This window comes from Equus asinus, chromosome 6 (genome assembly GCF_041296235.1).
Source record: "Equus asinus isolate D_3611 breed Donkey chromosome 6, EquAss-T2T_v2, whole genome shotgun sequence".
NCBI classification, from domain to species: Eukaryota; Metazoa; Chordata; class Mammalia; order Perissodactyla; family Equidae; genus Equus; species Equus asinus.
The window spans coordinates 60,742,121-60,757,362 of NC_091795.1; the positions used below are offsets into that span (position 1 = coordinate 60,742,121).

The 15,242-nt window shown below is 37.4% G+C and overlaps 1 protein-coding gene across 35 annotated transcripts in view; it reads left to right on the plus strand.

The window, feature by feature from the left end:
- NRXN1 (neurexin 1) overlaps positions 1–15,242 on the plus strand; it is a 1,069,254-nt gene that overhangs the window by 1,029,710 nt on the left and 24,302 nt on the right. For 20 of the 35 annotated variants that reach the window (XM_070512109.1, XM_070512121.1, XM_070512113.1 and 17 more), the window contains one exon: positions 14,154–14,241. In XM_070512109.1, the coding sequence (XP_070368210.1) occupies positions 14,154–14,241 (88 nt within the window). The remainder of the gene's footprint in view (positions 1–14,153; positions 14,242–15,242) is intronic. The other 15 variants (XM_070512110.1, XM_070512123.1, XM_070512114.1 and 12 more) reach the window with 1 other exon arrangement.

Below are 15,242 nucleotides of genomic sequence, written 5' to 3' on the forward strand. Positions count from 1 at the left end.
GTCAAAGACAGTCAGGTTTGACTAGATCTTGGAAAACAGAAACTGAGGTATTTGGAGTCTAGTTCAAATAAGTTTTCTTGGACTAAAGGAAATAAGAAAATCTTACATGAGATAGTAAAAATGTTACTGGGCAGGTCACTTACAAATAAATGTGCTACTTTCATAAGGAACTTTGCATTTTGAGGGAACTAATAGATCCTGTGTATTTTAAGCCATGAGCCTTAACTGAGTGCTCTAAATCACCAAGGCTTTCTTATTGGAGAACCTCTCTGACCCTTTTTCTCTTATAGCCAATTTATTATTTCTCAAGGTAGAGGACCTTGATTATCTGGATTTACAGCTCAAAGCAGATCTGAAGGAGCAAATTTGAGAAAAAGGTGCCTATAAACTCTTACAGTGGTAAGTAAGAGAAAAACCAGTGAGAGTAGGCATTGACGAAGAGGTGACAGAATTGTTTGGGAACCTAAGGAGCAGGGCAGTGATACTGTCCTCTTTGGAATCTGAAATCGCTAGTACTGTGCTCTGGGTACTAATGCTCGTAACAGTGATACTGAGCCATCAAGAAAAGCTTGTCTTCTGAACTTTTTATTTGAAAGGTGAAATATGATTTCAGAAGTTCTTATAATGACAAATGACATATTTTTTTGTGAACAGAAAGCTTATTTCTTGTCCTTTATCAGCAGGCATCTGAGTGATGAGAATGAAGGGGAGAGGACAGGGATTGCAAAGGTGTGTGGGGAAGGAGAAGGGCACAGCCGTGTGGGAGAGGCATGTCAGCAAATGCGAGGAAACACGTCAGAATTGAGTGGGACGGATTGTAAAATGCAAGGCTGGAGAGAGAAAAGCCATCCAGAGAGGACGTGCTTAATCACTTAGCAATCTGTGTTTTACACATGATCTTTATTTATCACAACATTTTTAATGGAAAAAACAAGTGTGAATAGTGGTCAAAGAAGGGGTCATTAGACAATGGCATAACTAAATAAAACCCTCAAATACCTGTAGGAAGAGTTCAGCCACAGACGCCATCTGGTGAAATGCGTACACAAAGGCAGGCTCTTTAATGAAGCTCCTAGTCCTCAATAGAAGACGAGGAAATTCTCCCCCAGCATTTGTACGAGTGTTCTTCTGTTGGTCCTTAGTGGGTGTTGCATGGGTTGCTGAGAGCTTTTCCATCTGGCAGTTCTAGGTGATGTCAGCAGATGCCATTCTCTGATATTTCTCAAAGGCTTTGCTTAAAATTTTTAGTAAAACATAAAGCAGAATTGAAAAATGCAAATCATGTTTGAAAAACTTGGGAAAAGTAGCCAATTATTCTTGCTGCTATTTTTATCTTCCTCTTACCCAAACATGAAACTGGGAGCAATGGATGAAATAGAATGTCAGTTGGGTGGAGAGGCAAGAGGCCAGAATCTACTCCTAAGTGAGACACTCAGCGATGCAGTGACCATGCCAACTTAGGGTTTCCCTCTCTTTCTTATAAGGGAATTGGAACAGATAAGTCAACAAGTCTCCAAACTCTGAAACAAATGCGATTTGATGAATTCTTGGTTACATCATTCAGCTAGAGAGAAAAGAAGAGAAGCTCCTTGGCTTTTCGATATATTGATGATGCGATGTTTTTTGAGGTGTTTTAAAAAGTGCTCTCATATCAAATATGTAATTTGTTCCATTATAGAATGTTTAAACATGAAAGTGCAAATTTAAGTCAGGAAATTGCTCTTCCTTTGTGAAGGGAATGTCTGTGTCTAAAGATCTCAGGAGTCCAGTGCTAGGAATAAACTTTTCTTTCCATGTTGCAGGGAGAGCAAAGTGAGAATGTGCACAGAGCCAGCTGTGTCTATGTAATAAATACTCTCAACAACATCTTCTAAGTGCCAACCACTGTGCTAGCAGTGTGCCTCTTCAGCCCTAGAGAATTTATTACTCATAATAATCATGCAAAATAGGTGTAAATGACTTCATTTTTACTTAGGAAGAAACCTAGAAAAGTTAGAAAACTTGCCCAAAGTCACACAGCTAGTAAGTGGCAGAGCTGGGATTTCAGCCCACTCTGTCTAGCTCTGACACCTCTGCTCATTCCATGGTCATTGGTGAAAGAGCAACTTTCTGCTCATACACGGTCTTCATTTGCATGCCTCCATGCAATCCAGGGCAGGGAAGTCTGGTTCCCTATTATATTTCCCCTCTGTATAACTCCTTATTAATCAAAGATATTCAATAAGTGATTCTGAATGGGTGAATGAATTAATAAATGAGTGACTGCATGGAAGAATCGATCAAAAGGTATACATTTTATGAATGCATTCTGTCCTGCACTTGTTTCTTAGTCTGAATTTGATGGCTAGTCTCAGCCAGCCCTTATCTTCATGCACTTTATTTCAGGAAGAAGAAAAAACTTTCATCCTGTAGGTAGATTTTAAAGGAAAACATTATAAAGGCATAGTTTCTTTACAATCAAATGAAGATAATGTTAAGACTATCGTGATAGAGTTCAGGGGAGATAGGGAAAGTTGGGGGGATATTATATAGGAAAAAAAACCTCAGAATGGTAGTCAACTATTTTTTCTCAGTCGTTCCTATAAAGCAGGCTATGTCTTATGGCTTTCTCAGGGGACAGGAATGCTTCATAAATGCAGGCAGACCAACATATTGCAAGACAGCTTTAGCTTTTCCTTTCTTCTAACTTTCAGTCATTCTCTCTTTTTAGTTAAAGATAATGTCACTTTTTGCTATTTCTCTACCATGAATTTCCAGCCATGAAGTATAATGTGGAAACCAGTTATAAAATTTCATTGTCACTTCTGGAGTTGTTAGAAGGCAGATAAAATCTTTGAGAAAGTGTGCTTTTTGCCAAAGTTCTCGTCTCCCACTCTTAGGAGTTATACTCCTGAAAAATAATCTATACTTACTCTTATTTTGGGATTTAATGAGCTGTTATAAATGAGCATTTGTGACGAACATACACCTAGATGTGGTGAGCTTAGAGAAGATGACCATCAGGAATAAGATTATTTGAAATGATTCTACCAATTCAAGTGTCGTGTGTAATATTTCTTCTATTTTTAAAGTAAAGATGAATCATTCACTCTTAACTTTATTAATTCTATTTTCACACTCATAATTATTCTCATGAAATGCTTTTATTTTAATTGCAGATACTTAAAGAAGATAAGCCAGGTTTCAGAGTGTGATGACTTTTTCCATTCTTAATTAAAGTATAATTGACATGGGGCCGGCTCGGTGGCGCAGCGGTTAAATCCACACGTTCCACTTCGGTAGCCCGGGGTTCGCCAGTTGGGATCCCAGGTGTGGACGTGGCACCGCTTGGTAAAAGCCATGCTGTGGTAGGCATCCCATGTATAAAGTAGAGAGAGATGGGCACGGATGTTAGCTCAGGGCCAGTCTTCCTCAGCAAAAAGAGGAGGATTGGCAGTAGTTAACTCAGGGCTAATCTTCCTCAAAATACAATAAAATAAAATAAAGTATAATTGACAAATAAAAGTTGTATATATTTAAGGCATGTGATTTGATGTTTAGATATGCATATACATTGTGAAATAATAGCCATAATCAATGGTGATAACATTTTTAATCAATTCTATTGAATTTCTGTGATAGATGTTCTGGAGGCATAAAGCATAGACATAAACTCTGTCCTACAGAAGTATATGAAATAAGATAAAACATACACCTAAGCAGTTCCCATACTTTTAGATTTAAACATAATTTGGAAAGGCAAATACTTCCATTGTTCTAATGCACTAAGAAAATACTGCTCAGTGTCTTTAAGAGTTAACTAGCATGTTATCATCCATGTAGAGGACATAACCATAGACAATGTTGTGTTGTAACTACAAATACAACCACTACAAGGAGCCGATGCTGTGTGGGTCCCACTTAGAGAATCAGTCTCCTCTTCTGCTCCCCTCAGCTCCCCTCCCCTCTTCTCCTTCTCATTCTCCTCCTTCTTTCTCTCTGTCTCTCTGTCTCTCTCTCCTTTAATTGGCAGCATTTGCTAAGTGATCTGTTTTTCCTGTTTATCTGTTGATTTATTTGCACTTGATATAAGAGGACGTGAATTAAAAGTAAACTCTGGATGCGGAGATAAAATAAGTCAGGTTGTCACAGTCGTCTAAGTCCTGGGAATGTGACTAAGGAGGAGAACTTAGAGGGAACTCCAGCATCCCTGCATCTGTGCAGTAACTCTCCAGGAGGCGCGGCCTGGAGAAGTAATCGCAGTGCCAGGCACGGATTGGCATTTCCTGTCTTGTAGGTTACTAATGAGACTGATACATACTCCCTAAATAAGCAATGCTGAAAGGAAGCCTATCCTGGTATAAAAAGGGTCAGCCCAAGAACAGCAGCATTAGCATGAGGGGCTGGTTGGATGCAGAGATACAGATTCTGTTCAACTGGGGGAGAAGAGAATTTCAAGACCTGAAAATTAAATTTATTGTTGTTAAGTGGATATTTGGCTGCCCTCTTTAAGCGCTCCCCAGAACTGTTCTTTATATAGTCATGTGAGAAAGAAAAATAATTCCTTATTAGTTGTAATAATAACATATAAACACTGCATTGTGGGAACTTTCATATTGCCAAAGTGCTTTCATACGTGTCAAATTTGATCCGCATAACATCCCTATGAGATAGAGAAGTTATTATGATTCACATATACAAATGATTATATATACATATATATATTCATATGGTATATATATTTACATGTATAATATATATATTCTTATATGCTATTGAAACACAGAAAACAGTCCAAGATGATGCATACTGCTTATGAGATCCAGACTGAGTCTTGATTTCTAGAGTAGTATATATTTTCCATTTTTGATCAGCAAATTAAACTGAAGTGGTTTACCAGTACAGCATATGTTTTAATAAGCCAAAGTGTGCACCAGAAGGAATGAAGTAGTCAGATAAGGAAGCTTGGAGTTTTAGTTTCACTCTAGCAGCAAAGAATGGATCTTCTCAATATATGAACAAAATAACATTGTAGCATCTGAGCCAGTTAATGTTTACTCTCAATCACTGTTTGAGAAAAACATTCATCACTCATAAAGGTGCTACTCTGATATTGGCTTATTTAGGGGAGCTCCGTGTAGAACTTTGCATGTGTTCAACTCGTGGCTCAAAAATAAAATCAAAAATCAACTTTCTGTTAACTAAGTCATCATCATTTCCAAACACATCCCTATTTCTTGCTATTCCTTACTCCAAGCACTGTATGGGATAGAAGTTCTCATACATCCCCAAGTTAAAGCTCTATCAAGGGGACATTGGTCATGGCACTATCCAGTAGGAAAGAAATATTTTTATCAAACATGTTGACTTTTTTTTTCTTCTGCTTTTTTGCCCCAAATCCCCCCAGTACATAGATGTATATTTTAGTTGTGGGTCCTTCTTCTTGTTTTTTTTTAAAGATTGGCACCTGAGCTAACAACTGTTACCAATCTTCTTTTCTTTTTCCCCCAAACATGTTGACTTTGAACCTCTGGGTTCTGGGGCCATGTAAATGAGACTGCTCTGATCAATGAACGCATGTCTAGATTGTATCTGGAGAAACAACCAGTAGTACTATTCAATGGTCGCATCCATTATTTATTCCTAAGATGTAATAAGGGATAATTTGAGAAAACCCTAATGATGATTATGTAAGAGAGACAAAGATAAATATCTCATTAGCACTTACATTGTGAAAATAGTAGTTAATAAGAGAGCCCTTGAAAGTTGGGAGACTTTTCGTCAGTGGATTAATGAGAAGAGAGACAAAGAGTTCATTGAGTTAATTTTGTAGCCAGCATGGCCTGCAATGTTCCAAATAAAGGGGAAAGATAGATAGGAAAAGATACAATAATTTACATTTTCTTTCTTTCCTCAAGAATTTAGTTATGCATTTATGTGCAGAGATGGGAGGCAAGATGTTTAAGGTGTTTAAAAAAGTGAGTTAAGAAAAGATTGCCACAAGAAAATAAGGAACTTTCTGAGTATATTCCATTTCAAAATAACTGAAGTTATATAAATATTTTAATTTTTGTAACTGGGTTTAATAAATTGAACTCTAGCATTCATTTTGTTCCCTTTTTAGTGCCACTTAGTGTGCTGCCATATCAAATTGTGCGATAGCTATGTATGTGTGTCTCCTTGTATACGTGTGTTTTCTTCATGACAATTTTAGCGGTTACCTATCTAAAATCCAATACTCTCCTTTGCCCCCTTATAACTTATTTTAAATTTATTTCATCATGTATGTTTATAAACCACACCAAATCCTCTAGAGAACAAGATGGTTTTGGATGGCTGGATGGATAGGTAGATGGATGGATGGGTGATGAATGGATAGATAGAAGTCATCTGGGATAAGAGACAATCACAGTCTCATAGCTTTGCCATTAAATAACAGTATAATTGTGGTCAAACAAAAGCAGGTAATTTTCTACCTTCAGTTTCCTGATATGTAAAACAAAGGGCTTAGACTAATGATCACTGAGGTCTGGCTCAGTACAAGAAGATGTGTGACTATTTGACTAAAATATGATTTCATTGCCAAACGTGTTAGATGCCAACATTGAAAGCCTGGATTTTGGAGGCACGTTAGGTGAAACTATCCATCACTGGCATTTTACAATTATAAAATCTGTTTTGGCCTCATTACCAGTAAGGATTTTCAGTTCAACGTGTGTGACTAATTAGTCCATTCAGTCACAATAGTTGGACTAGAGATTCATATTGACACAGCTAGAAGCCTAGATTTGCATTGTAAACATCTGTTAGTATTTATTTAATTTGGAAATGGCCAAACCCATTTCAGAAAGTGCTTTGTCCAGAAACAAAACAAAGAGGGAACACATTCAATCACATGCATATTCTAGTTTACCTTTCAGCACCTCCACTCCACTCCCAGCAGTCTTTGGAAGTTTTACAACCCCAAATTTTAATTAGTGAGAATCTAGGAGAAAAGATTATTCCAGTGCTTTCCTGAAAACCTAAACTTTACTTTTTCTTTTGGCCAGTCCTCCTATATTGCTTTGGCTAAAAATGGAAATGCAATATGAACATAGAGATTATCAGAAGCTTAAAGAAATAGTAAAAGAGATGTACTATATTTTTTTTTTTTATAAAGATTGGCACCTGGGCTAACAACTATTGCCAATCTTCCTTTTTTTTTTTTTTTCCCTGCTTTATCTCCCCCAAACCCACCCTGTACACAGTTGTATATATCTTAGTTGCACGTCCTTCTAGTTGTGGGATGTGGGACGCCACCTCAACAAGACCTGATGAGTGGTGCCATGTCCGCACCCAGGATCTGAACCCTGGGCCGCTGCAGCGGAGCTTGCGAACTTAACCACTCGGCCCCGGAGCCGGCCCCTGTACTACCTTTTTTAAAACATAAATTTAATTCAAGTTTCCTGATACCAGGTTTCTATTTTGCAGGTTTCTATTTTGTATAACTTTGCTTAAATATAATGTTCTTTTTTAATCAAGAAGGGTAAGGGATCTGAATTTACCGCCCCAAAATGTGTCTCTTTGGCTTGATTATTTTTAAGGACAGATGACTCAGGAAGAAACTTTGACCTTACCCCCCAACTGCCTAAAAGACTTTAAGATAGGAGGCCTGTTTCAGGAAGGAGCTATCACCATAGATAACCACAATAGAATATGAACTAGATGTGGTAGGCAGGGAGAAACCTAGAAGGGCCCATGTGATCAAAGTCTTCTCCATGTCCCATTGTCTCTGCCAGGTTTTCCATCTGCATGTCAATTGCCTTCCTTCCCTCTGAAGTCCCAAACCACTACCCACAACATTGTCCTCTGTCTTTAGCTGAAGATGGTATTTAAGGTAGTGGCTTTGGCCATTTTGGCCAGTTACTCAATTTTCCTGGGTTTCTCCCATGTATACATGTTATTACACTTTGTTTGATTCTCTCCTGTTATTCTGTCTCATGTTAATTTCATTCTTAGGCCAGCCAGAAGAACCTAGAAGGTAGAGGAATATTTCTTCCTCCCCTGCAGCAGGAATTCAGTTCTTTTCTTTATCACATAATTTTCTTTAAATTCATTGTTCTGTAGCATTATTTCCACATCCCTCCCTTCCCCTTTGAGTTTTGTCTATCAGGATGACCAGTATCAAATGCATGTAACAATGCATGTTAGAATGAGTAAGAGATTGTGATCTCTTTACCATAGTAGAGTTTTTGTATGCAACCCACTCTCAGTGCTCTGGAACCATTGCATACATTTTAAAGAGCCAAGAAAGTCTTGGAGAAAATTGAATGGCTTTCAAATCTGTCTTTTTCCCAAGCAGACAGCTGATTTATGGTCACTTTTTATAATAACCTAAGGCATCAATTGGGAAAAAAAACCTTAACGAAAAGTGAAAGCTGGCTGTTTTCAGAGATATGTAAGCTTTGTCCTAAATATTCATGAATACCAATGTTCAAACATTCAAATTGGGTAAATAAGTGTACAAATGGGTATTTTTTTTTGAGCAGGCCCTTAACTATAACACTCAGAATAATAGCACCTCTCCCTGCATTCTGCATAAGTACGTTGTTGGTGAATATTTAATGAAGTAATAGTTATAGGAGCACTGTTACATTTCAAGAAAAATAAGCTATTTGAATTGAATTGATTGTTGTTATTTATATTAATGAGTGACTTGTACCTATACTTTAGAATAGAGTGGGCATAATAAGTTATTTGCAGGTAGGAACTGCAATTTATACCTTGCTAGGTAGTGACCATATTTTGTGCCTATCAGAAAATGCTGTGCATAGATGAGGTGGTGTTCCATATTTCTTAGTGAGTAATTGATGCTCATTTTCTTTGTTGGTCATGTGCTGGAGCTAAAATTCACCCTCACATATTGGATCTCAGTTTATTATTTTTATTTGTATTAGGTTAGTGAGCCATGGGATTGACATCTTCATGTGGCATCTACTACTTGGAGAAACAATTGACAAATAAGAACCGGACACTTGAGTGAGACAATGAAAACTACCATAGGACCTGTGCAGGGTCTCTAAATTCCTTTTTCACCTTTAATAGGATTGTCGATTAACTAAAATTACCAATTCTGTGTATTTCTTTATTGATTTGACTTGATCAAACTGACCCACTGTTTGGGAATTGTATTATGTATTACAATTGGGTTATTTTTCTGCAGTTTTTCCTTTTGGTGAAAATTGTGACAACTCCTAGAAACTTCTTGCCCCATAGGTTATCAGTACAGTGGGTTGAAACTTGCTTTGGGAATTTGTAACATTAATTCTGAATGCTGGCATATTTTTTTTCTTCAAAGAAACACTCCTAGCAATAAATCTTTTCTGGAGAGTCTGGTGAGATTTAGTTCTGAAAGCCAGACATGAATGCTTTCTCTCTTCCAGAGCAGCTTCTCATAGACAAAAGTATCAGCAAAGACAAGTGTCCATCAGTTAGCCAAACTTAGCACATTTCAGCTAGCACCATACTCAGCCTCTCAGTTGTCTCAACCAGTTCAGTCTAAATGTCTGTCACATCAGTGAAAGATTAGGCTAGATAATGTTATGCAAGTGAGCACCATTGCTTGAGACACTAGTTTTTTTATGCTGAATTTGGATGTACAGCCAAATAGACCATTGCTATTTAGAAACACAGTTTCAATCAAAATTGTAGAGAAAATCAAGAATTTCTTCGCAGGCATCAAATTCGTAGTGGACATCTTTTGCACAGTTGGAATTTGCTCTTTTCCTCACCAAGCAGATTTGTCCTAGTGGAGTTTTCTTGTAGGTGTTTTCGTGGGAATATATCAGTCTTCAGCAAAGCTGTTTATCATGAAGAATAAAGTCTAGGAATGCTGTTCTTGCTGGGGATATACTATTACAGGCTAAGTTTACTATCCTCTCATCATATCTTTTTACCACGCAGGTAGGCAATTGTGCTATATTTTAAAAAGTGACATCAAGTGAACATGAAGCAAATTCTATTAAGGGCAAGGGGAAGGTTCCCTGTAAATGAGAAAAAACAACAAAAATACATAGTGTTTCTCTGCTTTCTAAGTCGCCAGTGCTCTCTCTGTAATAACCCTGGATATTAAATAAATTGGTCTAACTTTTTACTATACATTAAAAACATTGTTTCTCCTCCATCCTGATTACATTTTCCTACCCTATAACACGTTGGTGTTTATCCATAGCATATGATGAATTGTTTCCATGCCTTTTTTTCTTGAATTCTGCCCAAGTCATTTTTTACCTAAAGGTAAGGAGACCTAAGTATTGTTAGTAGACATTTTGAACGAGAACAGATGCTTGCCATGTGAATGTACAAACCACTCTGAATTAGGGAGGATCAGCATGACCCTTTGACCTGTGAGTGGTTAAATGCACAGTTAGGGACACTTACCTAAATGGATGGTTAGGTAAAACTCATGCTTTTGCTTGATCACTAGTCTCTCTTTTTCAGCAGGTTGTCTCTTTTCTGAAAAAGGCTGCAAACATCAGGGAAAAGTATACTGAAGAATAGAATTGATTAATGTGACATATTTGAATTTCTTTCTCACTCTCTCAACAGCATATCATAGAGAGGCAGTTCCAAACACAGTGAATTAAATTTAAATTATGCAGCTTTGGCTAGAAGATTGTTCAGTCAATTCAGCCTCTGAAATAAAATTTGATTTTTTTCCTACACTTGAGCCACTTATGATTTTTCACACCGTGATGATTTCTGCCAAGGCATCTATTGACGTGAGATCTTTTTTTCCTTCTTCTTCTCCCCAAAGCCCCCCAGTGCATAGTTGTATATTCTAGCTGTGGTTCCTTCCAGTTGAGCTATGTGGGACCCTGCCTCAGCATGATTTGATGAGCAGCGCTAGGTCCGGGCCCAGGATCTGAACCAGCGAAACCCTGGGCTGCCCAAGCAGAGCCCGCAAACTTAACTACTTGGCTGTGGGGCCGCCCCCTGATTTGAGATCTTTTATTCACAGACAATTGCTGGCTTTTGATTTCTGAAGGAAAAATATGGTAAACAAAAATGTAAATTCATTAGACCAAGAAAAGTACATTAAAAACTAAAATATAGCTTTACAATAGGGTCATATTTGTAAAGCGATTTATTTCAACTGTACAGGGCTCCAGGAGGTACTATTTATTGTATGATATCTTCTGTTATTTAGGTATTGTGTTTGTGTTTTGTGAAAAGATAAAACTGAGAACATTCTAACTCTTTTTGTTTGCTGTGGGATTGTTCAAAAGACTGTTGAACACAGGTTAACTTTTAAAACAAAATTTGACTTGTGTGGCCTAAATAATTTAGTCTGCATGAAACACTGTGCACTGAATCACACATTTTTAGCCCATAAATTTCTTTTTTTTTCCTTTCTCTCCCCAAATCCCCCTTTTAAGTAGTTGTATATTTTAGTTGTTGGTCCTTCTAATTGTGGCATGTGGGACGCCACCTCAACATGGCCTGATGAGTGGTGCCACGTCGCCCCCCCCAGGATCCGAACCGTGGAAACCCTGGGGCGCCGAAGCGGAGCGTGTGAACTTAACCACTGGGCCACGGGGCCAGCCCCTTAGCCCTTAAATGTCTTTTAAGAAGCAGCCTTCATTATTTATATTTGATGTTTGATTTCTAATTCAGAATTTGAACCTAGGCAGTAAAAGATGGAAGCTTAGTTCACAAAGTACCAATATAGCTACTATATTTTGATATAAATACTAATGCGAGGTCTAAAGGTGAGAATAATTCACATGTATAACTTCTGGTTTAATATCTAAAATTGTATTATTTATAAATATAGTGCAAAAAAAGATTAAATTGGTGCTACATTCGTGAAATAATAATAGTGTTGATAACATCACAACTTTTATAAGCATTTACAATGTGGTCTTATTCTAGGAACTTTTTGTATACTAATATAATCCTTATGACAGTAGGGACTATTATACTTTCTGTTTTTTTCCAGATGAGAAAAATGTGAGACAGAACAGTCTTTAAATTTTTAAAGCAAGGTTTCTCAACTTCTGCACTATTGACATTGGGGTCACGTGGTTGTTGGGGGAGGACTGTCATGTGCGTTTTAGGACATTTAACAGCACCCCTGGTTTCTACCCGTTAGATGCCAATAGTAGCATACCCTCCCACCCCCAGCCCAATTGTGACAAGCTAAAATGTCTCCAGACATTGCCAAATGTGCCCCCCCACCCAGGTGGAGAGGGGAAAGGGGGACATCATTGCTGCTGGGATGAGAAGTGCTGGATTAAAGAATTTATTCACATCCTCCTCCTCCTCCCCCTGTCAAGGACAACAGCCCTGTACTGATTTCATCAATATAGTCAAAATTCCTCAAGGAAAATTAAAAATTATCTTATAACCTTGAAATTAATTTTGAAGAGTATCCACTGTGGTGGAGAAAGAAGTAGCTTTCCACTTCGAGTTGGCTCTAGAAAAATAGCGGATTATCTGCTCTGGGGTGAATCGGAACAATTGACCTGCAAGAGCTCATAATCCAATAACTTGTTATTATCAAGTCAGTTTAGATGTTATCCTGCAGGATGTGCTCGTGCCAAAAGAGGATGGGTTTTTGCCTTTTAAAGCTCCCTTTAATGAAACATGTCTGCGTGACTGTCACACCAATTGTTGGTGTGTTATCACTGCCATGAACAGTTACAATTCCAGAAAAACTGATATTTTGAACTCCCTCTTTTAAAATAACAGCAGCAAAATGAATGAATCCAGTCTCCCAACTGTCTCAGAGGAATTAAGAACAGAAAACATGAAACCATCTCAAAATGATATTTAAATGCTTGCATTTATTTAAAGTCATACTGTGAAACATTAGCATCTGAACAAATTCCTTATTCTCAAGTAATTACACAGCTTGTGATTAAAGATGTTTGAGCCTAATTTTTGTCACAAAAGTGCATTATCCCTTGTCTCCATTTTTCAAATGGCAATTATTAACAGTTATTTCCTTATACTTTAATCTCTGACTACATTAAGTACTCCTTGAGTGAAAGTAAGTCATCATATTTCTACCTTTTTTAAAAATGGGGACCTATATTACTGTAATTCCGCTTTTAAATAAGGACTTCATCAGTGTTGTGATTCTGATAATTGTCTAAACAATTATAATCTCCTTAATCCTTAGCTAATGTAATGAGGTATTTTCCTTCTTGTACCTTGAATTCTCTCTGCATTACCTTAGCATTAGCTGAATCTGATGCAAACCTTCCAAATTTCCATGCAATATCTATGCTGAGTTTACTGCTGCTTGTGAGTGGCAATAAAGAGCAACCTTTGGTGCTCGTAAATGTGTTGATTATGTGACTAACCGCTAGGATTTACACACTCTGCTTTTTATTACAGTGATGGTTATCTTTTCTGCTGTAAGTGCAATGAAGCAACTAGAATGTCACAGAGAAAACTGTCACCTCTATCCTCTTTACTGTAAAATATCATCCCCCCATACACTTTTTATTTATTATGAAACCTTAATGAAGAAAAGGACGTTGAGGAAACGATACCTACAATCTGAATGTTACAAAACTGAGAATTGAGAATGAAAGCTCAATACAAAATTGAAAAATACCTTAAATGGACTATATTTGTTTCCCTTCTTACATCAGTGAAAGGTATTCTCTACTTAATCTGTGTTTCCTAATAATGACAAGCTATGTCTCAAAGATTCATCAAATTCAACCTGGTTGTGAATATAAAATGTGATAGCTGTTCTGCTTTTAGGAAGCCAAGCCCAAGTACTGCATAAAGCCTACTGATGCGTACATTGTAGCACTCCAGGGCTGTAATAAATTTCAAATCATCTGTTTCTGCCAGCTTGCTTTAAACCTCTTACGCTACTGTGCGAGGCTTCTCTGTGCAGTTGAATGGATGGATATGTACACGTTGGCTACCATCCTTTCTGTGTCCTCATGTAAACTAAGCTATAATCAAGTTTTCACAAATATGCAAATACTTCCATGAAGGATCCAAAATAAGTTGAAAAATGTAAGCTCTGTGTCCTTGAGAAGGCAAATATTGAGTTTTGTTTCTCAACCTGTCACGTAAAAATAAGCAGTGCTTCACTTGTCAATGAGACGAACGTGAAAGGATCCGTTAGGTCCCTTTAAATTAATCTATTGAATGTGATTCTTTTACAGACCACAGATGACATCCTTGTGGCCTCAGCAGAGTGTCCCAGTGATGACGAAGACATTGACCCCTGTGAGCCGAGCTCAGGTGGGTTAGGTTAGTCGACTTTTTTTATTACTTTCTTTGCTTTACTCTAAATCTTTATTGCATGCCATAGTCCTTAGAAAAGTCTTGCATTTATATCTAGAAGCCCACCCTATTAGACAGTGTCTCACTGTGAGATGAGTTCTTGCTTTTCACTTGGATAAATTTCCTGTCATTTATTAAAAAACAAATTTTTCAAAACAAAACTCACCAAGATTATGTATTTCAGAAAAAGCAGTGGGAGACAACACACAAGGCTGGTACCTGACTGTTCGCGTTGCAAGAACTCACAACATAATTTTTGTGTATAGCAGTGTAATAGGCTTTCCCTTGGATCACCTATAGTAAATTGTAAAGCTTAAAAATTGCAGTGCGTTGTGGAAAATTACTTGACCTTTCTGCTGACAAAAAGTCCCCACCACTCATTCTGCCAGTAAATTGTCATAAGTGATATATTTCTGAATTTTGGAAGTGAAGGTATTATGGCAGGAGTAAACAGCCAGTAGAGTCCTTGATACATTTAATAGAGAAATACATTTAATAGAGAAATATTTGAGTCATGCCATGTCCCCCTAAAATTCAAGCTGATGCATTTTAACTCCAGTTGGTGCACAATTTCTCCTCCTCCGTTGTGATATGGTATAACTGACTAATATATAAATACTATTTCCATGCAACCTTGTACCATTAAGTAGCAGCAGTGGACCCTGAAAATGAATCATAGCCTGGATTTGATTCCAGATATTCGTAATACCAAGTTTTAGGGTCATTTGCATTAGTTTCCTTTGTAAAGCAGTGTTTCTTAAAATTCAATAATTTTCTTATTTAGGTTAACAAAATGAGTGAGGTAGATATGGACTAACCACTATCGACTACCTCATGACCTCTGTAGCTGTCACTTAGAAGCCAGGAGAACTTCAAGTCACAACAAAATAACTAATTTGCATTCTTGTGAAGAATATCACTTTAAATCTACTCACTCTGACATTTGGAGAAAAACATGGTTCAGGATG